Source organism: Garra rufa, chromosome 9 (genome assembly GCF_049309525.1).
Source record: "Garra rufa chromosome 9, GarRuf1.0, whole genome shotgun sequence".
Lineage (NCBI taxonomy): Eukaryota > Metazoa > Chordata > Actinopteri > Cypriniformes > Cyprinidae > Garra > Garra rufa.
The window spans coordinates 34737945-34765794 of NC_133369.1; the positions used below are offsets into that span (position 1 = coordinate 34737945).

Genomic DNA, 27850 nt, shown 5'->3' on the forward strand with positions numbered 1-27850 from the left:
TAAAGCCACAAAAATTAAAGGGTTCATTGAATTACATTTTAAAGTATAGTTTATTAACAAAAACAGATTACAGATTTGGCCTTAACTTAAAACACCTTACTAAAATAAATTAAAAAAATAAAAGTTGTGACAGAGTATGGTAAATGAGAGTAAATGTACAAAATGTAAACATAAAATGATTGTAAAAACATAATTTGTAACAATTATTTATTTATTTATTATTATTAACACAATTGTTTATTTTCTCTATTATAGGTTGAGCTATTTAAATTAGAGGCAACCACTGCATTTTGAAACACTCTACAGTATAAATAACAAAAAATTACGACACGGTTCTTTCTTAATCGTATTAAGTGCAGACAATTCAGCCATAATCTAAGTAGGCTACTCTCTAGAATATTCAAAGTGCAAATAGAGACCGAATATTTCAAGCATGATACAGAGCTATAGACATACACAACCTATCATAGCCTACATACTACTAACAGCCTAGATATGTCATGTAGCCTAATTTGCGTGCATTGGGGAGTCACTCTCTAAACAAGGGGGATTAAAATTGCTTTTGAATGCGCGTGCGTTTTTTGCTTTCGGTTTCAGTTTTAACAATCGCGCCAAACTCTCAGCTGAGCTGAGAGTCACTTTTTAGATAGCCAAACCACTTAATGGAATTCGTGCTACCTTTTTGTCGACAATTTCAACATCTTTGGATAATAACTCGAGGTTAGTTTCACTTTCGTCGCTGCTTCCACTCTTTTTTTTTTTGTCGTCCTGGTGTTAAGTTTGCTTTGCAAAGTGCGGTAGGAAATGAACTTTGTACTTTGACATGCACACGCACGCTGCACGCTGCACGCTGATTGGCTGTTGTGCATATTTCTGCTGTGTGATTGGCTCTTAGATTAATCCATATCGAGCAAAAAATGCCTAGATCTCATCATCGTTATTAACATAAATTTTATCGCGATTCGATATGATATCGTTTATCGGCCCAGCCCTAGTTTGGAGACTGGCCAGGCTGTGGTTTAGTCTAAGGCTTCTCCAGAGTCAGAGAGCCAATTTTATCCTTTAGCCCACTGAGCAAGTCACAACCTGCTTGGATTACTGGCTGCTAAGTACAGTCGTGACTGAGAACAGTGATTTAAGCAGTTCCTTCAGAAACGACACCAATTAAAACAAGCCGTAGAGTCAACTCTGCCAATATGCTAATGCTGTCTTGCTGGGGTGCACTGCCATAAACCCTTGTCCTAAAGGTATCTTGACCCCTGTGAACCTGAAAACAGCCCAACCTGATTCCCTGACCCAGAGACTAAAGCATATTCCTGAACATGACCTGCCGTCTCATTGTAACCTGTAAATATTACTGAACTATACTAGAGAAATATAATTTCTTATGGTGTTTACAGGGTCATATTTAATCAATCTAGATTGCAAGGTTCACACTGTAGAGATATAGCATTGTAGTTTTCAAACAATTATCTGCAAATGACTCTTAGTTCCTCACTATTTTCCTTATTGTTTAAATCCTTCCCATTCACCAGGGTTAGTGATTCTGCCCTGAACTGCTTTGTCAGCATTTTGAAGACTTATAGCTGAGGAGCTCAGAGTTGTCAGCATAGAGCAGCTGGATTCATGCAGGTCACGCATACGGCATGTAGCCATCAGGCTTTAGGCTCTCATCTGGAGTGCAGGAATGCATGTCTTTCAGAGGAAAAAAAAAAAAAAAAAACTAGGACAGAGAAAAACAGACTGCAGCAAAGCCAAAAATGTGTATATGTGCCTTTTTGTCAGCTTTCTAATTTTTTTGAATAGGCAAATTCTAACAAGTAACTTAATTTTGTACAGCAGTTATGTCCAAAAAACAATGAGCAAAAGAGAGTTAGAGAAGGAAATGGCAAGCACTTTATAAACGTTTTAGAGCGCATGCAATGTTCAGAACTCAAAACTTTCATATTAGTTTTTTTGTCTACTCAAAGTGTTTTGGAAAGATATGTTGGCAAATAACAGTCCAATCCATCAAACACACTGTACTTTTAGCCCTCACAGCGCTACCCTGACTAAGGTCTATCACAAAGACTTAGTGAAGCAGAGTGGACAGTACTGTACAGAATTCCGTGTTTTAAATGTGAAAGCACTTTCACCTTTGGCCTCATTCTTCTGCTGGCTCAGTTTGAGAACCTCATTCCAGTCAGTTCCTCACCCCATTCAAAATACGAGTACTCTGGTTAATGATGGCTTAGAGCTGGACCCCTCAAAAAGTTTCAGCTGTATCAAAGGCCATAGGTTAACTGTTTAATCCTTGGAGGAAATTTTAAAAGAATTTATAGAAATATATCCACTCTCAGTATGTGGCTCACAGATATTTCAGTACTTGTTGGGACAAAGAAGTTTGTTTAATCTGAAGATGATTGAGTTGCTTTGCCATTATTTTTTCTCATCAGCAAACATGATATTTGACAAGCTGGAAAATGTAATATATGACCCTTTAAACCGATGTGATTGATGTGGTGCCTGAGCAAGACAAGCCAGTCTTTTGAAATGTTTTATAGCTTTGTCCCACATCACCATCTGTTCATGAAAGAACAACCAAAAAATGGGCCTTTGACCATTGCTCATTCCTAATTCAGAACATTTGTTTAAGAAATAGTTTATTTAAAAATGAAAATTCTGTCATCATTTACTCACTTTCATGTCGTTCCAAACTTATAATGGCTTTCATTAATTTCTGAAATGCAACAGAAGATATTTTGAAAAATGTTTCGGCCGGTTTGGTCAATATTATAAAGTCAGTGATCACTTTGAATGAACAGTTTGAAATTTAAGTATAAACAGATCTAAAGTTTATCCACTCTCAAATCTGGAGCACCCTTAAAGGGCATAGTAATGGGGAAACAATTATATGGGAGGAAAATTATATTTAAGTTATTTTGTTTGCTTGCAGAACTTTGTGTTCCCCAAACAAGAACGACTAATTTACGTTCTTCAAGTGAATTTAAAACTGGTGATGGAAATAATGATGAAAGCATTTCAATGCTTTTGTGAGTCAAAACAGAGTTTCTTAGGGAAATGCAATACTTTTTACGAGAGAATACAAAAGTTCCCTTCCGGAGGGGACTCTACGCTGCGTCGTTATTCAGGACACTATGGGAACTGCCTTCAGCGTGACCGGTTCTGAAGCTCTTATAAAACAACGGCAATGAACTTGACATTGACCGGCGCCAGCCCATGACGTCATTAACAAGGCGCCTACTAGTATAAAAGGGCGCTTGTGGATACATCAACCATCTTTTTGTTCTTCAGATCACCTTGTTCTAAGCGTGAGTATGATGGCAATGCCCGGAGTTAAGCAATTTAGAAAGTGTGCTGATCCGTGTCCGCGGAGTCTGACACCGGATGATTCACACAGTTTGTGCGTTATATGTCTGGGTGAGGAGCACGCGCGCTCCGTCCTTGAGGGGGCGGAGTGCGTTCATTGTGAGGGCTTTTCGATTAAAAAGCTCCGCTCTCGTTTGTCCCTTTTCTCGAGGGAATCGGGACATCCACCTGCCCCACGCGGCTCTGGTCCCGCGGCAGCCGAGGCTGCCCGGCGGCTGAGATCATGGGGTTCGCAGGTGGAGCTCGCTGACGAGTTTGAGAGAGGTGTGCGTCTCTCGCGCTCGCCAGAGGGAGACGAGGGCGCGCTGCTGGAAGAGGATGTGTTATCACTCACATCCTCAGATCCAGCGGCGAGTGCTCTGTTGGCTGCTAGCCAGGGCGAGCAGGAAGAGGCTGAGATGGGCGAAGATGAGTCTTTTGAGCCCGTCCAGCCCTCCTGCCCACGCGCAGGAAGAGGTCTCTCACGGCAGGCTCGATGAGAGATATCTTCCTGGCCATGTCAGGCCACCTCCTTTGAGCCTCCCATTCCTTTCCGACCTCCATACTGAGGTCGAGAAGGCATGGGATAGACCTTACTCGGCCCGCATTAACAGGCATCAGCATGTTAACTACGTGTCGATGCCCCCGGTGGAGGATACCCTGGCTGCGTATCTTTCATCGGGAGGGACGTCGACACTCACGGCTCCAACCCTGCCGAATAAGCCGCTTAAAGAAACATCGCGGCTGAACGGCAGGGCATACGCGGCAGTAGGTCAGGCCGGTGCTGCCCTGCACACTGTAGCGGTGTTGCAGGCGTACCAGGCCGATCTGCTTAAAGATCTGGACCAGGGCCTGGGGCTTTCCCCAGAGGAGGTGACTGAGCTGCGCCGCACCACTGATCTCTCTCTGAGGGCCACCAGACAGACAGCGACCACGGTCGGTCGCGCTATGTCTGCTTTGGTGGCCACGGAGAGACATCTGTGGGTGAACCTGACGGACATCGGGGAGAAAGAGAAGCGCTTTCTCCTCGATGCCCCGGTTTCGCCTTCCAAGCTCTTCGGCACATCCATAGAGACGGTGGTCGAGAAGTTCAGGGAGGCGAAGGCGCGCTCAGCGGCATTCAAATCACTCATCCCTCGCCGGTCCGCGCCCGCACCCGAACGCCATGGACAGCCTGGCCCGTCCCGGCCCAAGGACCGGAGACAGGGCCAGGTGGCTAGTGTGGCCACTCGAGGCCCTCCACCACCACGGAGTAGGTCTCAGAGGAGGCGTGATGCGCGGCATAGGAAGCAGGATCTCAGGGAGACGATCCAGCGTCGACGTCAAAGCAGGCGGGAATCGGGTACCTGAGGTCCCTTCCTTTTGCCCCTCGCGCTCGCTCGGCCGCCTGTCTTCCTGTCCTCTTAAACTCCGGGGCCGGGCCTATGAGTTACTAACGCATTCTGACGGCCCGGTATATGAACTGACATATATGGGTGTTATGTGTGTATGTACATGTTTGTCTACCAGCTCCGCTTGGGTGAGACTTAGTTTGGGCTCCTTAATCTGAGCCCCTCTGTCCCCGAGTGTTAAGTGTAGCCAGGTCTCCCCTCATTCTGAGATAGTGTCTAGACCTCCACTTCTGTTAACTCCTGTGGGGTTAAAAGCGTTGTTAGGCTCCCTCTCACGAGTGAGAGTGTTTCTCGTTGGAGCCTCCGCCATTGGAGCTCAATGTGGCAAACCTGCATATGCATGTTCACCCACCCGCTGGGTGCGGCAGTCTACCCCGTCCCATGGTAAGAGTCCATCTAGACTCCGCTCGTCTGAGTGTGAAGACCGGGAGGTTTGGGTAGGTTCCCCACCCTCTTTTTATGAAGGTAGGAGCAACCCAGGGTTGAGCGCATGGGCTGCCTCTCTTTGTGAGTCAGTGCACTGAAGGCCCCGCTCCCCAGGGCCCTGTCTTAAAGGGAAAGAAAGAAGTTTCTTTAGTGAGAGAGGAAAGTTTAGAACCCCCCCATAAGTGTGAGGATTTTTCAGGCCTCCTCTCTCTGAGAGTTGCGCTGACGAGATTCCCTGCTATGGCGGTTCTTGTCTAGGCTGATTTCTCACAGTTCTATCAGATTTGGGCAGTTCAGGTAGCTGGTAGGCTCTCGTGAGCCTCGCTCTACACCGAAGCGTACAGTGTAGGTCCTCCTTGGTGGAAGCCCTGATCTGGACCTCCAGGTTTCACCTTTGAACCCTGTATAAGCGCTTACAGCTCTGTCCCGATAGCATTAGGGGGTTGAGTGTAGTAGGTCTCCCCTCATTATTAATGAGCTCTGTTGTTTAGCACCTCCACTCCTAGACTTCCCTGCCACGGTGAGCGTTGTCAGGGTGTTGCAGGCGTCCTCTCGATCGAGAGTCCTTCTTAGGAGCCTCCGCTCTTCGCTGCTGCTGATCAGACCTCCTTCCGCCTAGTGGCGTCATGATGTAGGTCGGGCGATTGGTCTTCCCCATGGTTTAGACTTAGTACGGTTAGATGTGTTCTCCTGCATGAGAACCGTCCAGTTGCAGCCTTCGCTCCCCTCAGTGCTCCGCTTACAAGTACATACTCGTGGTATTTAGCTGGTAGGCCTGCCTAGGCCTCGCTAACTGCTGTGCTCTGTGCTTTGTGCCCTCTGCCAAAGCTGAGTATTGTTAAGGCTCTCTCTTTCCAGACTTGAAGCCTCCACTCTACAGTATCCCGTGAGGTGGGTTCATGTACTTGTAGCGTTGAGTGTAGCCAGGTCTCCCCTCAGTGGGATTTTCGTTAAGACCTCCACTCTCGAGCATCTCTCGCTAGGGACTATTAGAATACCGCTCACCAAGACCGAGTGTTGTCAGGCTTTTTCTCTCTGTGAGATTCGTTTCAAAGCCTCCACTCTACAGGGCCCTGCTCTCAGCATTTGGGCCCTGCTGTGAGTCCCGGTATTCTCTAAGCGTTGAGTGTAGCTAGGTCTCCCCTCACTAAAATATTTGGGTGAGATCTCCACTCCATAGAGCTAGGAGATTGAGCGTTGCTAGGCTTCCTCTCATTCGAGGGTCTCTGTGAAGCCTCCGTTCCCGTGAAGCTCCGCTTCTGGTACTTTCAGACGTGAGTGTAGCTAGATCTCCCCTCACTGAATATTTGGTGTGAGATCTCCACTCTTTAGAGCTGGGAGGTTGAGCTTTGTCAGGTGTTCCTCTCACTCTGAGAGTCTCTGTGAAGGCCTCCGTTCCCCAGAAGCTCCGTTTTTTAGTACCTCCAAGCGTGAGTGTAGCCAGGTCTCTCCTCACTTAGAGTGTTGAGGCCTCCACTCGTAAAGAGCTGGCGGATTGAGCATGGTTGGGCTTCCCTTTTGGTGAGGCCCCCGTTCTCCAAGAAGCTCCGCTTCCAGTCTTTCCCTCCAGGCGTGAGTGTAGCCAGGTCTCCCCTCACTGAAGGGTTATTTGAGACCTCCACTCCTAAGAGCTAGTGGATTGAACGTTGTCAGGTTTCCTCTCTGTTTAGAGAGTCTTCTGTGAAGCCTCCGTTCTCCAGAAGCTCCGCCTCCAGTACTTCGAGGCGTGAGTGTAGCCAGGTCTCCCCTCACTGAAGGGTTATTTGAGACCTCCACTCCTAAGAGCTAGTGGATTGAACGTTGTCAGGTTTCCTCTCTTTTTAGAGAGTCTTCTGTGAAGCCTCCGTTCTCCAGAAGCTCCGCTTCCAGTACTTTCAAGCGTGAGTGTAGCCAGGTCTCCCCTCACTGAAGGGTTATTTGAGACCTCCACTCCTAAGAGCTAGTGGATTGAACGTTGTCAGGTTTCCTCTCTTTTTAGAGAGTCTTCTGTGAAGCCTCCGTTCTCCAGAAGCTCCGCTTCCAGTACTTCTAGGCGTGAGTGTAGCCAGGTCTCCCCTCACTGAAGGGTTATTTGAGACCTCCACTCCTAAGAGCTGTAGGATTGAGCGTTGTCAGGTTTCCTCTCATTTTAGAGAGTCTTCTATGAAGCCTCCGTTCTCCAGAAGCTCCGCTCCTGTACTTACAAGCGTGAGTGTAGTCAGGTCTCCCCTCACACAAGGGTTTATGTTTGAGACCTCCACTCTTACAGAGCTCCGAAGCTCCGCTACCAGGCTTTGCTGTCGCCTGTGATAATGCTATGGTGATTCCCTCGCTACGCTCTGGGCACCTCCTCAAATCCACAATAGTGGTGAGTACTCACGCGAAGCTTTGAGCACTCCTTAAAAACCCACGTGAAGTGGTAAGTGCACACGCAAGTCCTTGGGCACTTTCTGAAATCCACATGAGTGGTAAAGATTCCCCCCGAAGGTTGGGTTCTTTTCTAAAATCCTATATGGTATGGGTTACGCAGTATTTCTCCGTTCCCATTCTACAGTTGGTTCTAAAAACCCCTGGGTTTTTCCAACTCCACTGCAGACAGCACTACTTATTGGATCGAGTGTCGCTAGGCTTCCTCTCATCTAGAGAGTCTTCTTGCAGAAGCCTCCACTCTCCTGAGAAACTCCACTTGGGTGGCTCTATTGCTTAGGCTCCTGGAGCCTCATGAATCACCTCCAGTGTTGAGTGTAGTTAGGTCTCTGACCTCCACTCCCAGAATTCCCCGCAAGCACAGAGTGCTGCCAGGCTTCCTCTCGTCCAGAGAGTCTGTTTGGAGCCTCCGCTCTTCAGGACCCCCGCTTAGTATGAAGACTTAAGTGTAAGCTTCACTACCTTCTATAGCGGTGAGTGTAGTTAGGCCTACTCTCGCTTAGAAGAATCAGGCCTCCACTCCTAGGAGTCCCGTGCTTGGGTAGCCGAGCTAGCTGTGACGTCGGCCCAAGCGATTCTCGCTGGTAGTGGGGAGTGATGTTCCTTCTTGACTCCTCAATCAGTCAGTTGTTCACTCACTCCTCAGCATGGCAGAGTTGGTATATCGTTCCCATAGTGTCCTGAATAAGGACGCAGCGTAGAGTTCCCTCCGGAAGGGAACGTCTAGGTTACGTATGTAACCCCTGTTCCCTGAGGACAGGGAACGAGACGCTGCGTCTCGTAGCCATGCTTCGGGCCCCACTTACGTCTCCGTCAGACAAAAAGATGGTTGATGTATCCACAAGCGCCCTTTTATACTAGTAGGCGCCTTGTTAATGACGTCATGGGCTGGCGCCGGTCAATGTCAAGTTCATTGCCGTTGTTTTATAAGAGCTTCAGAACCGGTCACGCTGAAGGCAGTTCCCATAGTGTCCTGAATAAGGACGCAGCGTCTCGTTCCCTGTCCTCAGGGAACAGGGGTTACATACGTAACCTAGACGTTTTGCAAGCAAACGCAAAATTACTTGAGGGGAATGTAACACTTTTGTTCTTCCTACAATCTTTTGTTTTGTTTTGTTTTTTAAATCGACATAAATAATATAATATTGATAAACTTTCAATCTGTTCATACTTACATTTCAAACTGTTCATTCAAAGTGATTCACTGACTTTCATGGATCAAAACAGCTGAAACATTTTTCAGTATCAACATATCTTCTGTTTTAGGGCTAGGTTGCCAAACTCAGTTCTCCAGAGATTACTTCCATGAACCATGCTCCAACACACTTATGCCACTACACAAGTTCAAACTACACAGCTTTATGTTGGCAGATCACTGTGCCGTGACTATGACTTGCTGTCTGTCTTGAAGTTGTTTGTGGTGTTCACACTACGTGACTATCCGTAAACTATCCACAACAGCGGGTCGCACACTACGCAAGCTGTCACCCAACAACACTATCTGGTCCCAAACCAAGTTTTGTCTTGAAAACACACACGAGAAGTAAAATGAGAATAACGCAAACATGTAAAACAGGAGTTGGTTATTTGAAAACGGGCATCAGATGAAATTAGCGCTGCAAGCTGTTTGCGCCATGATCTGTTCTAAAAAAACAATCGCTCCATTTCTTGTGTCCAAACTTTTCCTAAAGCCATGTTGCTGCTATCTCATTGGCAGTAGCTTGTCGCAATACCAAGCCGATCAATCAGTCCAGATATTTTGCATGCTTGATATTTGTTTGACATCGGCGAGGCGCCGGCAAGCCTCTTTTGATGCGTCATTGAGTAGTGGAGTCTTTCTCCTGGTCATAGCCCAACTTGCCGTCAAGATCGTTGATATGCAAATCAGGCTTAAATCAGGCTTAAAATCATGTAGTGTGAACTTGGCTTTACCTGTAGTTTTCAAATAATCCCAAAGAACTTGATTAGCTGGATCAGGTGCGTTTAATTAGGGTTGAAGCTAAACTCTGCAGGACAGAGGCTCACCAGGAACTGAGATTGGCTGCCTTTGAGGCTCTGTACAAATCAAATAAATTGATTAGCGCACACATACTGTATGCAGACTACATCAGATATGGCAACACAAACCTCAAACGTCATGAGGGACAGTTGAGCCTCATGAATCACCTCCAGTGTTGAGTGTAGTTAGGTCTCTGACCTCCACTCCCAGAGTTCCCCGCAAGCACAGAGTGCTGCCAGGCTTCCTCTCGTCCAGAGAGTCTGTTTGGAGCCTCCGCTCTTCAGGACCCCCGCTTAGTATGAAGACTTAAGTGTAAGCTTCACTACCTTCTATAGCGGTGAGTGTAGTTAGGCCTACTCTCGCTTAGAAGAATCAGGCCTCCACTCCTAGGAGTCCCGTGCTTGGGTAGCCGAGCTAGCTGTGACGTCGGCCCAAGCGATTCTCGCTGGTAGTGGGGAGTGATGTTCCTTCTTGACTCCTCAATCAGTCAGTTGTTCACTCACTCCTCAGCATGGCAGAGTTGGTATATCGTTCCCATAGTGTCCTGAATAAGGACGCAGCGTAGAGTTCCCTCCGGAAGGGAACGTCTAGGTTATGTAGGGATATCAGCGCGAATCAAACAATTTGGGAGAGTCGATTAAAAGTAAAAACACTACAGACTCACATTCCACAAGAGGCCCGTCATAAATCTGACGTTTGATAGCCTGGCGCCAGACCGCCAGCCTGAAGCCAACCTAACTAACTAAGAACTCGCAAAATTAACACAAAGACACTTCTTCATAATCAAATCCTTCGAATAAGGAGATTGTCAAATTTGGAGCAAGTAACCAAGATTAATGGTCAAAGAGATGCAGATCTTGAACATCACATGAGTAAAGTCATTAGCGATATGGTTGGTTTTCCCCCACACACAGGACACAACGGAAATTCCTTCCCTAAACTTTTGACCTCCCAGCTTAGAGAACAGACCCTCACAGAAGGGCACAGAAAACTGTCTTTTGATGTACATATGCGCCTAAAATGTGCTAAAGAACTAAGGAGCAACTCCTCATTTCTATGTATAACTTCCTATCATATATGTAACCCACACATTTGTCTATTATGTTTTAATCACTCATTGTGTATGTCCCTTTTGATAACTATTTAATGGTTTATATTGATGTTTGATATGCACGGTCTGGAAATCGCATTCTCAAAATGTTCCTGTAATTCAATTCTTTGCGAAATGTATTATTGTCTTGTTATAGAAATCATGTCCAAATTTATCTCTGCAAAGAGCGGGAATTTGGGATCACGGGACTAATAAGATAACATGGTGATTTATGGTTTGGAAGGTGGAACCAGCAGCCCACCGGAGTTCAGCCAATGTTCTAATTGGTCAAGACATCATTTTGGGAGGTGTCCAAAAGCTGAGTTTAAATACCAAGGACACCCTAAAATCACTCTCTTATCTCTTCACTATAAGCTCTCTTACGTCTCTCACGCCGCGTCTTGACGCTGCCTGGCCTGTGTGCCAGACGCTCCTCTAAAGGAAACATGAGGAGACCATTCCACTGCTGTCTTTTACTTTAATACTTTTTATTTCTTTCCGTTGAGAGTTTCGTGTCTAGTTAAGTTTGTGCAAGCCGCGACCGACTTAAACGTCTTCGTTGACCCGAACTTTATCAGCGCACGCACAACTCTCATATCCAGCCAACGCCCAAGAAGACATCACATTGACCGACCACCAACCAATCAGCAACCTCGGGAAAGCCCCCTTTTTGAAGCGACGCAACCAAAGGAATTCTCAAAGGCAACGCGCAAGTAACCTCCAGAATCTTACTGAACTGGTGCATTTTGATATAAAGTTTAATAACCTCTTTGAGAGACTCAATACGAGGGTTAATTAAGTGATTGATGGTTGTTCAGGTCTAAGCAATTGCATATTGCTAACTTGGACTTCATATTTTCATTCCTTTAAACTCATTCTTTCCTCACTTTCTCTTTCTGCAACCTGTGTGAATGCGTGTGTTTATGTTAGTTTAGTTTGTATGTGTTAGGTTTATCCATTAAAATCGTATTTTTATTAGAAAAGATAAGTATCTTGTGTTTTGTGCTTACAAGTTATTGCCTTAAACTGCTGATTTTGCTACTGTGCTTATATATAGTGTTTTCACTATATTCTGGATAGTAATATCCATTGCAGAGTTTCTGTTAGACGACTTGTGAATGAATCGCGCGTCGACTCTGAAACAGCCGTAAAACAGCGATTCTGTTCAAATTCCCTATTGAATCATATTCGATTCCCTTTGAGCTAAATTATAAATTATTATGTAATTAATCCCTTTTACAATCTTACAGTTACGTATGTAACCCCTGTTCCCTGAGGACAGGGAACGAGACGCTGCGTCTCGTAGCCATGCTTCGGGCCCCACTTACGTCTCCGTCAGACAAAAAGATGGTTGATGTATCCACAAGCGCCCTTTTATACTAGTAGGCGCCTTGTTAATGACGTCATGGGCTGGCGCCGGTCAATGTCAAGTTCATTGCCGTTGTTTTATAAGAGCTTCAGAACCGGTCACGCTGAAGGCAGTTCCCATAGTGTCCTGAATAAGGACGCAGCGTCTCGTTCCCTGTCCTCAGGGAACAGGGGTTACATACGTAACCTAGACGTTTTGCAAGCAAACGCAAAATTACTTGAGGGGAATGTAACACTTTTGTTCTTCCTACAATCTTTTTTTTTTTTTTTTTTTTTAAATCAACATAAATAATATAATATTGATAAACTTTCAATCTGTTCATACTTACATTTCAAACTGTTCATTCAAAGTGATTCACTGACTTTCATGGATCAAAACAGCTGAAACATTTTTCAGTATCAACATATCTTCTGTTTTAGGGCTAGGTTGCCAAACTCAGTTCTCCAGAGATTGCTTCCATGAACCATGCTCCAACACACTTATGCCACTACACAAGTTCAAACTACACAGCTTTATGTTGGCAGATCACTGTGCCGTGACTATGACTTGCTGTCTGTCTTGAAGTTGTTTGTGGTGTTCACACTACGTGACTATCCGTAAACTATCCACAACAGCGGGTCGCACACTACGCAAGCTGTCACCCAACAACACTATCTGGTCCCAAACCAAGTTTTGTCTTGAAAACACACACGAGAAGTAAAATGAGAATAACGCAAACATGTAAAACAGGAGTTGGTTATTTGAAAACGGGCATCAGATGAAATTAGCGCTGCAAGCTGTTTGCGCCATGATCTGTTCTAAAAAAACAATCGCTCCATTTCTTGTGTCCAAACTTTTCCTAAAGCTATGTTGCTGCTATCTCATTGGCAGTAGCTTGTCGCAATACCAAGCCGATCAATCAGTTCAGATATTTTGCATGCTTGATATTTGTTTGACATCGGCGAGGCGCCGGCAAGCCTCTTTTGATGCGTCATTGAGTAGTGGAGTCTTTCTCCTGGTCATAGCCCAACTTGCCATCAAGATCGTTGATATGCAAATCAGGCTTAAATCAGGCTTAAAATCCTGTAGTGTGAATTTGGCTTTACCTGTAGTTTTCAAATAATCCCAAAGAACTTGATTAGCTGGATCAGGTGCGTTTAATTAGGGTTGAAGCTAAACTCTGCAGGACAGAGGCTCACCAGGAACTGAGATTGGCTGCCTTTGAGGCTCTGTACAAATCAAATAAATTGATTAGCGCACACATACTGTATGCAGACTACATCAGATATGGCAACACAAACCTCAAACGTCATGAGGGACAGTTGAAGTCAAAAGTTTACATACACCTTGCAGAATCTGCAAAATGTTAATTATTTGACCAAAATAAGAAGGATCATACAAAATGCATGTTATGTTTTTTTTTTTTTTTTTTTTTTTTTTTCTTAAGTTTACATACACTTGATTCTTAATACTGTGTTTGGGGGGGGGATGAAAACTTTTTAACAAAATGAGGATGTGTACACAACGCCAAAAACCAAAGGGTTTTTCTGAACAACAGCAGGCAGTTTAACTGTTTAGAACATACAAGGAACTCATGAACAACTATTACTAAGCAAAAACAAACAAACAAACAAAAAAAAAACCCAGCTGTGGATCATGCAAATAACAAAACAATATTAAGAATCAAGTGTATGTTAACTTTTGTACAGGGTCATTTTTATAAATTGAATTATTTTCTCTTGTGGACTATATGTAAACATCTTTTATGTGAAATATCTTATTCAGGTCAGTACTAAATAAAAATAGCATGCATTTTATATGATCCCTCTTATTTTGGTAAAATAATTAACATTTTGCAGAGTCTGCAAGGTGTATGTACTTTTGACTTCAACTGTAAGTATTTTATTAGGTTAAACATTTTGTTGTCACATTTTGGAATGCAACTACACAAATTCATCTTGCGTTGCTAAAAGCATCATTCACATATTTGCATAAATCGTGTTTTTTACCTAAATCATGACAGAATTGAAATTTTTGTGTAAATTATTGCTTTACTATGGAGTCTATGTGACATCAGTCGTTCAAACATAATTTTATGAAGCTACTAGAATACTTTTTTTTGTGCAAAAAAACTAAAAGAACTTTATTTAACAATTCTTCTCCTCTGCTTCACCCTATTGCCATTTTGGGGAGTACCACAAAGCCTCTCCACATACTCTCCAAAATGGCTCTAGGGTGACACAAAGGAGAAGAAATGTTGAATAAAGTTATTTATTATTATTATTTATTTTTTTTTTTTCATAAATTTCATCAAAAATATCTTAATTTGTGTTCCAAAGACTTATGGGTTTAGAACAACATGAGGGTGAGTAATTAATGATTGGGTGAACTAACTCTATACTGAATTCACAGAAATGACACAATTAACATTTAAAGTCATAAAAATAAATACTAAAAATAAATAATACAATTGAAAAGTTTTATTGGACAGTGTTTAGAAATTTATATTTTCTTTAACGTAAACCCTGTCTTTGTCAAGGCCAAGAAGTACAGTAGGATCAAAGCCAAAAGTCCGACCATGCTCAAGTTCAAATTGACGAATGACGCTAAAGTTGTTGTATAAGACTTTGTCAAGTGAATTTTCTTTTGGAGACATCCAAAGGACAACGGATATCCACTTTAAGCTCCTACATGTAACAAGCCATGTGACAGATGAAGGTTAAGCTAGTGGAAGTTGACACAGCTTGCATCATACATATCTAGATTTCATCACACATCAATCAGAATCTCTTTGTGTGAATCCTTTAACTGTGAAATGGATCTCTGCCATGTGAGTGAATGGCCTTTAGTTCCTCTGGTTATGGAGAGGAGGAGTTAGTGTCTGGGTGGCATGAATGGGAAGAATTGGTACAGTGCTGCTTGCCCTGAAACGACTGTTAAATCAAAAGTAATGATGTCATTCTTTTTGTGTGCTGGGTTTTCGTCCCCAAACAGACAATGATCTGCTGTTGGGCTGAATGAGCCGCCCTGCGGCCCAAGGACAATATTAAACTCCCTAGTCCTATTGGGGAAATATTTGGCTCTTCTTTGGTTTTATCTCAGTTGGATACTAAAGGCTAAAGAGGCTGTCCATTCAGGACTGGATTGTTAGTGCCTACGTGTGTGGCTGAGAGGGAGATGAGGGGCCAAAGGATCGGACAGCAGGGATTCATCCACACTGATAGTGTCCGTGTGATCTATATATAGTCCCTCTGTTCTTCCGCTTGCCGGCCCAGATGAAAAAGAAAGCCTTTTGCCAAAAAAATATGCCGAATGGACTGTTTAAGATTTATATCCTTCCAAGTGCTGTATTGGAATCATTTTCTTTAAATTACATTTCATACCCCCCTCTCTCTCTCTCTCTCTCTCTCTCTCTCTCTCTCTCTCTCTCTCTCTCTTTGTGTGTGTTTGTACTTGTCCTAACTTAAAAATATTTCTATAAAGCATTTAAACTTGTTAAAGCTTAAAAATGTTTGTAAGCCATTATATTAATCAAAATAATGACATTATTATTACGATTTATGAAAGATTTATTTAACCTTATTTTACCTTATTTATTTTTCTTTCTTCCTGTCTTCTCCTCCATTGTGTGGGGGTGTTTTGATGATGATCAGTTCTGTTTGTAGTTCATTGAAACCTTGGTGTGGTGAAGACTACAGTCAGAGCTGTAAAGCAAGCTCAGCACTTTTTGGCCCACCAGAGACTACATTGTAACCAAAAGGCAGTGCTGGCTTATTTTAGCTCAAGGTTAATCATATAGTCGATGTTACATTTTTGGAGTTGTGTCATCTGATAGGAGTGTCCAAGTCAAAAACACTGTCTTTGTTACAATAGATAGAGAACATTATTATAATCTGTTTGACATTGTCAGTACCCAAAAGCAATGGCTGATAAATATGGTGACAATACAAACAAAAAGGTTTAATTGTTGGTATAATGTGTTAAGACATTTTTATGGAAGCCCGTTTCTGCCACTTAAAGGGATAGTTCACCCAAAAATGAAAATGTGATGTTTATCTGCTTACCCCCAGGGCATCTAAGATGTAGTTGACTTTGTTTCTTCAGTAGAACACAAACAAAGATTTTTAACTCTGTCAGTCATATAATGGCAGTCAATGGTTACCAAATCTTTAAGAGTAAAAAAAACAGACACAGAATTTTGGACAAAACCAAATTAAACCCTGCGGCTCGTTACGATGCATTAAGGTCTTGAGACACATAACGATCAGTCTGTGCAAGAAACTGAACAGTATTTATATCATTATTTACTTTGATCCATTATATGACTGACAGACTGCAACAGTTTGAGTTAGAAATCTTCATTTGTGTTCTACTGAAGAAACAAAGTCACCTACATCTTGGATGCCCTGGGGGTAAGCAGATAAACATGAAATTTTCATTTTTGGGTGAACTATCCCTTTAATAAAAAAATAAAAGGTAATTGCGACTTTTTATCTCACAATTCTGACTTTTATTGAGGGATATAAATTTACATTTGTGAGAAATGTATAACCAAGTTTTAAAGTCAGAATTGCAAGATATAAACTCACAACTGCAGTTGTATAGCCTGGAAAAATCCAGACCCTAATCTATTAAGATTAAGGGTCTGGCATCGAGCAATGAAAAGTGTCTAACTGGAGGGGCGGCACCAAGCATGCATTTGAAACTCTCAATGCACGCAATTGGATAACGCCACGACCAATCACTAAGTTTTCACTAAGCCCCATACGCTTAGCTACCAGCGGAGCTAACTGATGGATTAAACTCTTGCCGTATCCAGTCGGCAAAACAGCAAAAAAGTCCTTCTTACAAAGGAACGATTTGAGCGTGGTTTTCTGTTCCTCTTTTATATGAAAAGCCAAGTCTAACTCGTTCATTGTAGCGGCCAAAGCCGTTTCAAACAACTGGTGTTCATCTGTTTACTAATGATTCCGGACGTCGGAGCGCTGTCGTCATCAGCTTAGCTCGCCTCTGGCCCGCCTACATCAGATACACCGATTTGATTTGTTCCCAGAACTGCTTACGTAATGCAGTAATGTGGATCATTGCTCGATGCCAGATTGAATTCAAATTGTGCTCTCGCAAGACCTCTGGATTTCCAGGGTATCAGTTGTAAGAAATAAAGTAGGAATTGCGAGATATAATTGCAATTCTGACTGTTTTTTTTTTTTGCATTTCCGAAATGTGAGATATTAACTTGTAATTGTGAGTTATAAAGTCCAATTCTGAGGGGGAAAAAACTATTTTCTTACAAATTGCAAGTTTATTGCAGTTGCATGTTATAAAGACAGAATTGTAAGATATGAGAACAAAAACAGAATTACTAGTTTATATCTTGCAATTCTGACTTTACAACACACAATTGTGACTCCTTATCGTTCGATTTTTGCTTTATAACTGGTGGTGACTTCAGATCTTACAATTCTGAGAAAAAAGTCAGAATTGTGAGATAAAAAGTTGCAATTACTCTTTTTTATTTTTTCTTCAGTGGTGGAAACAAATTTCCATACAATTTAGAGGTGCAATATTTAATAAAATTGCTTTTTGTGAGCTTTTCTAACAAATGGTTCATGCAGAACCATGATTCCCATTAATTTACAGATTTTTGTGGAGTTAATTCACCTTCCAATATATATATATATTATATATATATATATATTATTAGATTATTTTATATATTATATTATATAGATTATTTTTAAAGATTGTTGTAGATAAATAAAAGTATTAGTCTAATAGATGTGGCAAAATTTCAGTCCAATCAAGCCACCCATTCAGTCAAGCCACGGTTTCCACAGAATCTGTCATCATCCACCTACTCTAATGTTGCTCCAAACTCCTATTCCTTTTATTTTCATGGAACACAAAAGGGGTTCAGAATGTCACATCTGTTCTTTTCTATACAACACAAAATGCTTGTTGATCAGTTGGGCCTCAAGTTTATTTGAGCTTTCGCGTGGTGTATTAATGAATATATATAAAGACAGATATTGTTGCAATTTGTTAAACCCAATCTGACACAATAATTATACAACAAGGAGTGTTTGATGCTTGATTCATGAATCAGCACAGTTAACCAGGCAGGCAGCCAGGAGTGATAAAGGGGTTAGCTAGAGTCCCATGGTCGCCTGGCAGTGTCTCATAGTTTTTCCAGAGCCCTCTGATTGTTCCTGCTCTGGTTTTGTCTCACTGTCTCATTAGAGGTAAAGTCAGGCCTCAGCCCTCCGCACACAACAATTCGGAGGAGGAGTCTGGTCATTAAAAAGGCACTTGTAAACCTGAGGGGAGGAGGGAGGGTGAACTTGTCATGCTCATCAATAGATGACTTACAGTCAATCATTTTCCGGGCCAGAGGAGAATTACAGGGTTGCAGTACCAGTGATGACAATGGCATTTTCCAAAGCATTTTGAGGTCATCCTGTCAGACTAGATTTTTGTCTCATGCGTCATTTACACACATTCTTCAATGGATAATTTACAACAAGCGTCTTGTAAGTAACATCTTACATGGTAAATAATGAGGTACATCGGGGCTAAAGGCACACCTTAAGGAAAATTTGCTTTTTCAACAGTCCTATAGTCTATGACTGTAGAAATTCTTCTAATTTATTTATTTTTTCTTATTAAATATTAACAGAGCAACACATTTTGTGGGATAATAAATTCTAAAAGCTGTTTTTTTATTATTATGTAAATAGGATGTGGTAAGGCCCATTTTACCCGACAGTCAGTGTGATGAATTCAAATACATAAGTAATATGACAAAAACATTTTTGATCCTGAATTTTAGCTATTGTTATAATATTGTCACACTTTTTGCATCATTTTGTTAAACTTGATTCGAAGTGAATACAAAATATTGTGATTACAAATTCTATTTTCTTTTTTCCAAACAGCACATGTTTTATCACATTACTTTTGTTCCCTTGGTGAAGTACACATTTGAAGGATTTTTTTTTTTGTAGTGATAATTATACCAAAACTGTGTGACAGTCATATAAATAACTTTCACACAATGAATATTAAATCTAATTTTTACCATTTTGTAATATTGTCATATTTTCATATTGAAAGTTGGTCTGAGATGATAAAACAATGTCTATGCAGGTATTTGAATAGTAGAAAAAACATGAATGTTTAGTAAAATGTTACTTAGACATAATGCGAGCATACACCAGGACATACACTGTAAGAGTTTTATTAAAACTAAAAGTTCTTCTTACAGCATTTGAATGTATTCATGTATTCTTTTAGATGTATTTATTGCCATTTCTACAGATATGTATACCTACAGTATGTAAAATAGCATTCAGGAATTTATCTGTTTCCAAGGTTTTCAATCCATAGGGCCTTGGGGAAAGTCCTTGGACAGATATATAAAATATGTTATTTATACATATGGTTCAGAACATAAATGAAACTGACACTTCTATATAAACCAGATTCCTTTAAAAATGTGTAGAAAATTACTGGGTAGTAGAACTGTCACTTTATTCTCTAAAACACTTGTCTACCCTGCTGAAAAAACCAGCATATGCTGGTTAGGTATGTTTTGGTGCTGGGATGCTGGTTTTAGCTGGTATATGCTGGTCCTTTGCTGGTTTATGCTGGTCCTTTGCTGGTTTATGCTGGTCCTTTGCTGGTTAATGCTGGTCCTTTGCTGGTTTATGCTGGTCATGTTGCTGGTCAAGGACCAGCATAAACCAGCAAAGGACCAGCATTAACCAGCAACATGACCAGCATAAACCAGCAAAAACCAGCAAGGGACCAGCATAAACCAGCAAAGGACCAGCATATACCAGCTAAAACCAGCATCCCAGCACCAAAACATACCTAACCAGCATATGCTGGTTTTTTCAGCAGGGTATTTAGTCTTTGTGATTTAAAGACATGAGCACACTGGAAAACAGGAAAGAAGAAAGACAGGAAGTGTGGGTCTTAGCCTGGAACTGAAAGTTAATTCCATTCCTTTCCTCTAACAACTTTAATCACCTACTGGAAAACTAGGTGTGGTAATATTAGTTGGCTTCATTAATGCCAATTCTGTCACTTACTTACTTGACTTACTGATGAATTAACAACCCGAAGACATTAATTCACGTAATGTGTTTTTTTTTTTTTTTTTCTCGACACTGTCGGGAAAAAGGCTCCTGCGTGACAATATAATTGTGTTATGTAACTTAATATATCTATTTTGGGATGGACTGGAACATCTCATGGCTGATGCATTCATTTGCTCATAGCAATCTGATTGCTAACTAATCTTTGTTTTTCTTAGTAAATAGGAGATTTAGCTATGCTCTGGAGGCTCTTCAGGGCTCTGAAAGATTCCAATGACTTCCAGATTTGCAATGGAAAAAGTTCCTTCGTTGTTTTAGACCATTTTGGAAACAAACACTTGTCAGAGTTGTAGCCTAGCGGTTAGCGTGTGTGCTCAGACACATAAAGAAATAGTTTTGGTCATCATTTACTCATTCGAAACCCATACAACGTTTTGAAGGATGTCAAAGAAATTTTGTCAAAATAGCATATTGTGTCAAGCTTAATATCATGAGTAGTCCATATGACTTGTCTGTATTCCAAGTGTTTTAAAGCCATGCAATAACTTTGTTTGAGAGACAGATGTTGCACGCTATTTATAGAAAATTTTGCCCTTTTCTTCAGCTCTTAAATCTTTTTTGCTTTTTCACATATTCAAATTGCACAGGCGTACAGCTGACACAAATTTGAACTTCCATTTCCATTCACTACCATTTTCTTACTTTTAGTAATTTTTGTCCTCACAGGGTCATCATCAGGGAGATGGATGGAGGGAATAAACTTCTCTGTGGTTTATCTGAATACAAAGTGGGCTGACCCATTAAAATTTTTCTCCAAAGCCCTGTGAATTTTAGTGATGGCCCTATATAATATAATAATTATGTGTCAAAAAGTAGGAGGTGAACGTAGATATAAAGATTTTAGTGATAATGTTATGTCCCCGAATATTATACTATAAAAATGGCAAAAGTTAAAAAATAATAATAAATCAATAAACACTTTAAGATGACATTGCAGAGATTTACAGAAAAATGCCTATATAGAGTTCAACAGTCACCATGTGGCAATATGGGTCAGTAGGGTAATAATGGACACACTGCACATTACATGACATGGCTGCAGCTTATGACGCTATGAGATGGTGTGTGCACATATCTGACCCAGTCGTCTACCCTCTAACTGCCTAAATGGTAGAGTGATGAGTGAAAGAGAGGAGAAGGAGGAGGAGAAGAGGAGGAGCAGTCAAGCCAGCTGGAGCGCTGGAGAGTTTGCATACCTTTTATGTTACCACCCCTACTGACTCTTTCTTCTGGATTGATTCCAGTACTCCCTCCAGCCCTCTATCCCCGACTTCCTCTCGCTCTCTCCCTTCCTCCCCACCCCCATAACTGAAATAGTCTCCTAAAGGATTGAAAAGGATTGAGTCATCCATTCTGTCCGGTTTCCTGTGGTCACAGAAAGTTAATTTTAGCAGGGGCGGCCAAGCAGATATGCGTGCAAGTGTCAAAAACGAGAGAGATGAAGCCTTGAGATGAAACTCTGGGTCCATTAAAGAGAAAAAGTCAATTCACTTCCAGAGAAATGGGTGGGTGTAGACTCTTTGTGTTCGTCTTCTGTTGAATTAGCTGTCTGAAAGTTTGCTTCTGACTTCTTGTTTGCATGTGTGTTTAGGTTTGTGTGTGTATGTGTGTGAATTCAGGGGTCACCAATGAAACCACTGGGGTTTGCTTTTCGTTTTTTTCCTCGGCTTTAGTGGAGGAATGTTGGCATAAAGTTTGGCTGGGGGGAAGGCAGTGAGCAGTGTCTCAAGTGCTGGCATTTGTTTCATTTCAGCTGTAATGAGTCTTGCCCTGTCGTGAGAGAAATTTCTGGCTTCAAACTTCGAACTTCAAAGCTGGGCTTTTGAAAGTAAGAAAACTTTCAACAAGTCCTCACACGAAACTCGTTCAAGACTCTGGAAAATTAAGGTTTAGACAGCCGAGAAGCATTGTCTGTCCAGTCCTATCGCCATCCCCACTTCAGAGGAAACAAATGAGCTGATAAAAACGAGCCGTTCCTTTCAAGAGCGAAAAGAAACTGAAGCTATGCAGAAGGGGGAAAGAAAAGTTAAGGCTGTGCGTGCGTATGACTGCACGTCTGTGTATGTGCGTCTGTCGATGTGTGTGCGTGTGTGAGTGTGTGTGTGTGTGTGTGTGTGTGCGACTGTGTCTGTGTGGGAATGATTACATCAGCTTGAGCTAGCCCTATGATTGGTTAGGGAAGTGTGGTTTGATTCACTACCTAAAAGCCTGTGGCTGTAACCCTTTGTGAGGGGAACAGAGGCAAGTTGTCTGCCAAGCTGGAAACAGTGCCATCTGCATGCTCTGTCCTGCGCCAAAGCTAGACAGAGAGAGAAAGAGAAGGAGGGAGATTGTGACAGGTAGGATACGCTGAGCCACTGACAGGAAGAAGCATCTGCAAAGCATCGGAACTGCTTTTTTTCCTTTTTTTTCTCTCTTGTGGAGACATTCGGGGAGCTGGTTCGTCTCTCAGAGTGTGGAGGAGGACACAGGCTGCTGGGGAAAATGCCATCGTGTTCTCCTGACTGTTGCCTGCTCAGGCCTGGGGAGGTAAGATTTCTCCTCAGCCCCAAATGTGCAGCTTCTCCTGGCTACTTCAGAATCCCTCTCCCCGTAGGCGACTAGAAGAGTCTGGGGAGTTGGTGTTCGTCTGTAGTGGGGAGGAAAATAGAACCTGTAGAATGAAACTGAAAATCGAAAATAGAGCGTGACGGGAACGGTTGCTTCCACAGTTTGAGTGAATGATGGAATTTGTCAGAGTAAATGTCGTGGAAAAACTGTAAAGGTTGGCGTAACAGATTTCTGAATGTATGTGTTGTGGGCTGAAGTGTGCTGGGTGAGAAAACGTATGAAAGATTTCAGAACGTGTGAGCAATGTTGCAAATAGGAATAGAGAATTTTCGAGAAAAGCTAGTATGTGTGCGTTGAAGGGGACACAATGGCACGGGACTCATTTAGTGTCGAGCACAAAACTATTTCGTATTAAACATTTTTTTTGTAGCTTTTCCTACTCATATTAGTAAGGATGTAGTCTAGACATGGAATTTGGATGTGAAAAGACCTGGATTTGACCATGAAAGGCTTTACACTCTGGGTCAAAGCCTTAGAAGAGTTTCATATATTCTCTTATTTGTATGAAGATATCGTAGCGTCAAATAAAATGCGGTTGTGTTTCACTATTTAATGTTTATTTTATTTCCGTTGTAGCCCTGAAAATAAAATTGTCTTGTGACGCAGTAAAATTTCCTAGTGTGTAAATGTGTTTTTCCATACAAATTTTTTCCTGCTGTTTTAATTTAATCTCAACATCATATCTAAAATATTTTTTCATGTATTTCAGATCATTAAAATCTTCAGCGAGGACGGGATGGGAAAGGTGGTGGAGATCCCAGCCGACATGACGGCGCGAGACCTGTGCCAGTTTCTCGTCTATAAAAACCATTGTGTGGACGATAACAGTTGGGCGCTTGTGGAGCATCATCCAGCCCTGGGACTCGGTAACTGGCTTGCTAGTTTTCTAGGCTAGAGTGGAGCGAGTGAATTTATAGAGCTGTTTTAAAGTGTCTGTGTGTGCGTCAACCTCTTTAGATGCCGTAATTACAGGGTCTTTTGTGCTGGATTTGAAATCAATGATGACCATGTAAGAGAAGAAGACAGACTACCTTGATTCATCCTTTTATGTCCTCAGGCGGAGGGTAATTGATTAACGGTCGCCGGGGGAAATCCCGTCTCACGCAGAGACATAACAGGAAGTTAGGTTCCCCAAGAGTAGAACTGGTACTGGTTCTGGTGCTTTAGAGTCAAGCATTTGATATTCATGTGTTTTGTGCTTCAGGACACAATTTTAAAGATGACCCGACACCTTATGATACAAGATTTAACCTAGATGTTTTAACTCTATTGCCAAAAATAAATAAACCTTACATTGTGGTCTGCACAAACCATGTTTATATGAATTTTAATCTATAGGTAAAGTAGTTTAAATCATATTAACTTTTACCTTGCATAGTTGAACAGATGAATTTGTGTTTAAATATCATAGACTTTGATTGGGCACACAGTTATATAATTAATTGGATAACATTGTTTGTAATTACAGTGTTTTTCTTTTTTCTTCCCTGCTGTCGACCTTATCAGACCTGTGATTCACTGGTTAAGAAGTACTGCTTTAGCTCTTAGCGCTTTAAACTCAAACATGGTCAGTAGGTTTTTTGACGTTGACGGTTGCTGTCAGAGTGCACATGTTGTGGGCAAATCTCTAGGCTAACGCATGCTGTGTGTTAATTGGTTACCTCAAATAACCTGTGTTGTGAACGTGAGGCTTGCTAGTAGAACTGAAGTCAGCCCAGGGCAACGAGTCATACAGGAAGTTCAGCCACCCGAGTACGTGGTCTGGACAGGATTTCGTTTTCCATTCCAACTATTTGTTTTATTTGGCAAACCGTTTTCTTTTTATTTTCAACAGACATCCTGCTCCCCTTCTCTGTATCATCATTCTTTCGTCGTTCTTTCAATGTTCTATTATACTTTCAGTTTCCTAGTGAGTGTAGTGATACAAAAGATGATTAGGGAATTTCGGGAAATGTTGGGGAATTTTTAAACCGTTGAAACTCTTCGAAACTGCCAAAATCTACAGTCTACACATAATTTGAAGTGGTTAACATTATAAGCTACATTATAAGCTATTAATAAAACAGTAGGTACTACATCTGTAGTCAGTAGCTAACTACATTTCAGATATTAAAGAGGATAATGAAAATATATTGCTTTATCACTGATCCTTTTTAATCAAATGTAACAATTTAATCATGTTTATCTGACACAAAAGCGATGATATATATATATATATATATATATATATATATATATACACACACACACACACACACACGCACACACACACAAACATGCTATATCTGATGAAAACACGACGATGAACACGATGAACAGCATCATAAAATATACGGTCAGTTGATGGAATGCTAATTTGAACCAATTTATCTGAATGAATTTTTTTACTAACATTAATCAGACTTCTAAATGCTACCTCAGCTTGCTTAATTGCAAAGTTTGTGAAATACAATGTCAATTACTAATGTAGTTTCGTCATATTACATCACTACATACATTTTTTTTTTTTTTTTTTTTTTTAGCAAAAATAGTTTGTTACTGTAAAAGCTAAACCTTTTGTAAAGCAGATCTATTGTCATACTGGAAAATGTAGTTAAGTTAGTTTTGTTACACTTATTTAAGGTAATCCTGGTCTCTGAAAGTATGTGTTGTTATGTTGATACCAAATATCAATATTTGGTAACCCTGAGACATTAATAATAATATAATGATGCATGTTTTGAATCACTTTTTGCTGCATTGCTACACTGACACAAACAGTTTGGACAAATGCTTCATTTTATATGCGAAACAGGCTGGGTTTAAAATGTCAAAGCATGTCCGTTTCTCATTTGTTATGGATGCACTCTGCTAGAATAGTGCGAAGTGTGGTTGAGCGAAAGCATGACATCATCTCTCTGCAATGCCCGACTCTCTCCTTACTAAGCCAAATATTGAACGGCGGGATGATGGAAAAGCTTGTCACTTCAGAGTACTTCTGTATCAAGCGTCATTTCAAGATGGATGTGTTGTGGGGAAAAGTCATAAACAGGGTTTGTCGTAAAGTGGATTAAAGTGCGCATAAATTGATACACATGTACAAAATTGTTGTTAGGGTGAATAATTGCTATATGCTTTCTAGACACAGTGACTGCAGAAAGAAACAAAAGTGGTGGAAAAAGCAGAGTTGCACTTTTTTTTGCAATGTAACGTAAGTGAAAATGTGTGGTTCTTACCATGAAAGAGTAGTTCACTCAAAAATAAAACAATTCAGTCATCACTCACCCTAATGTCATTTTAAACCATAAAACACATTCTTTCATTATGCTTTAAAGGATATTTTTTAATAATGTGCTGGAGTTTTCAAGCTTATGTCTTTCTTAATTCAGTTGTAAAAAAATTATGTTTTTTGAGAAAAACATCTAAGGATTTCTCTCCATATAGTGGACTTCTATGGTGCCCCTGAGTTTGAACTTTCAAAATGCAGTTTAAATGCAGCTCCAAAGGAAGAAGGAGGAAGAAGGGTCTTATCTAGCGAAATGTACAATTTATATACTTTTTAACTACCAACCAAATGCTTGTCTTGTCCAGCTCTGCGTCAACTCTGTGTATTCCGGTTCAAGACAGTCGAAGGCTTCATCTGGCATGCCCTTTAACGCAAGCTCTGATGCCTCGGTTCATATGTCATATCACTAGTTGACAGTCATTCAAGATGTAGCGATTTAAACTTGCTAATGATGTGGGAACACAAATTCAAACAGCACATGTTGTCCCTAAGCACCGTAATGACATCTCTCATAAAGGTGTGCAACTTTACAAAGTAAACAATGATCCGAAAAACACAAGTTGTACCCACGTTCTTTTTTACAGTAGTGCCCCCGGAAACTTGTGGATATAAATTGTACATTTTCAAAGAAAATAACCAATTGTTTTGCTAGATAGGACCCTTCTTGCGCGGCTTGGATCATTTAGAGCCCTTTGAAGCTGCATTTAAACTGCATTTTGGAAGTTCAAACTCGGGGGCACCATAGAAGTCCACTATATAAAGAGAAATCCTAAAATGTTTTCCTCAACAAGAAAAAGAAACAAATAATTTAGTTATTTCGATCATTTCAATATTACCACATGAAGGCCATTTTAGGTTAAGTAAACTTTTTTAAACTGTCTGTATTGAGAATAATGTTACCCAAAAATGTGTGATTAGAATTGCTTTAGTGCTAAAAACCTCAGAAATCAGAAGCCTTTAGGGGGGTGTTTGTTTTTATTCTATATCGCACTTTAGAAGTACATTTTACGTAGTTTAACCTTGTATTAAAACATCATAGTTTCTTCTGCATTTTCTCAGATTTTCTCTCACCATTCACCTCTCACACTTCTTACTCTGTATGTTGGAAAATGCTAGACTTTGAGCATGCACAATTTCAATGAACACTGATGGTTGTAATATGTTGTCTCATATTGCAGCATCTTTTTTTAATGACTCATCAGTCATATAATCTATTTAATATATGGAATCTACTCAACTTTACTGCAATGCTTAGAGGTCATGCCATGATATATAAGACTTCTATTGGTCACACATGACCATGTGATACAAATTTGCATGGCAGAGCTCACCAAAATTGAACTTTGGAACGCAGTGAAATTTGCTGTCTTCAATATGTGACCCTAGACCACAAAACCAGTCATGAGGATCATTTTTTTGAAATTGAGATTTATACATCATCTAAAATAAATAAATAAGCTTTATATTGATGATATGACAATATTTGGCCGAGATCCAGCTATTTCAAAATCTGAAATAGAATCTAGAATCTAAATATTGAGAAACTTGCCTTTAAAGTTGTACAAATTAAGTTCTTAACAATGCATATTTCTAATAAAAATTAAGTTTTAATATATTTACAGTAGGAAATTTGCTAAATATCTTCATGATCTTTACTTAATATCCTAATGAATTTTGGCATACAAGAAAAACTATAATTTTGACCCAATACAATTGTTGGCTATTGTTACAAATATACCAATGCTACTTACGACTGGTTTTGTGGTCCAGGGTCACATATTCGAATGCGAATAAACGGCAGTAAATGG

At 41.0% G+C, this 27850-nt stretch overlaps 1 protein-coding gene across 2 annotated transcripts in view; it reads left to right on the forward strand.

Moving 5' to 3' along the window:
• grb10b (growth factor receptor-bound protein 10b) overlaps positions 1-27850 on the forward strand; it is a 52811-nt gene that overhangs the window by 12167 nt on the left and 12794 nt on the right. Inside the window, exons 1-2 of one of the 2 annotated variants that reach the window (XM_073846732.1) lie at positions 22419-22696; positions 23487-23643. In XM_073846732.1, the coding sequence (XP_073702833.1) occupies positions 22652-22696; positions 23487-23643 (202 nt within the window). In that variant the 5' untranslated portion in view covers positions 22419-22651. Of the gene's footprint in view, positions 1-22418; positions 22697-23486; positions 23644-27850 lie in introns of those variants that run through there. The other variant, XM_073846733.1, reaches the window with a different exon arrangement.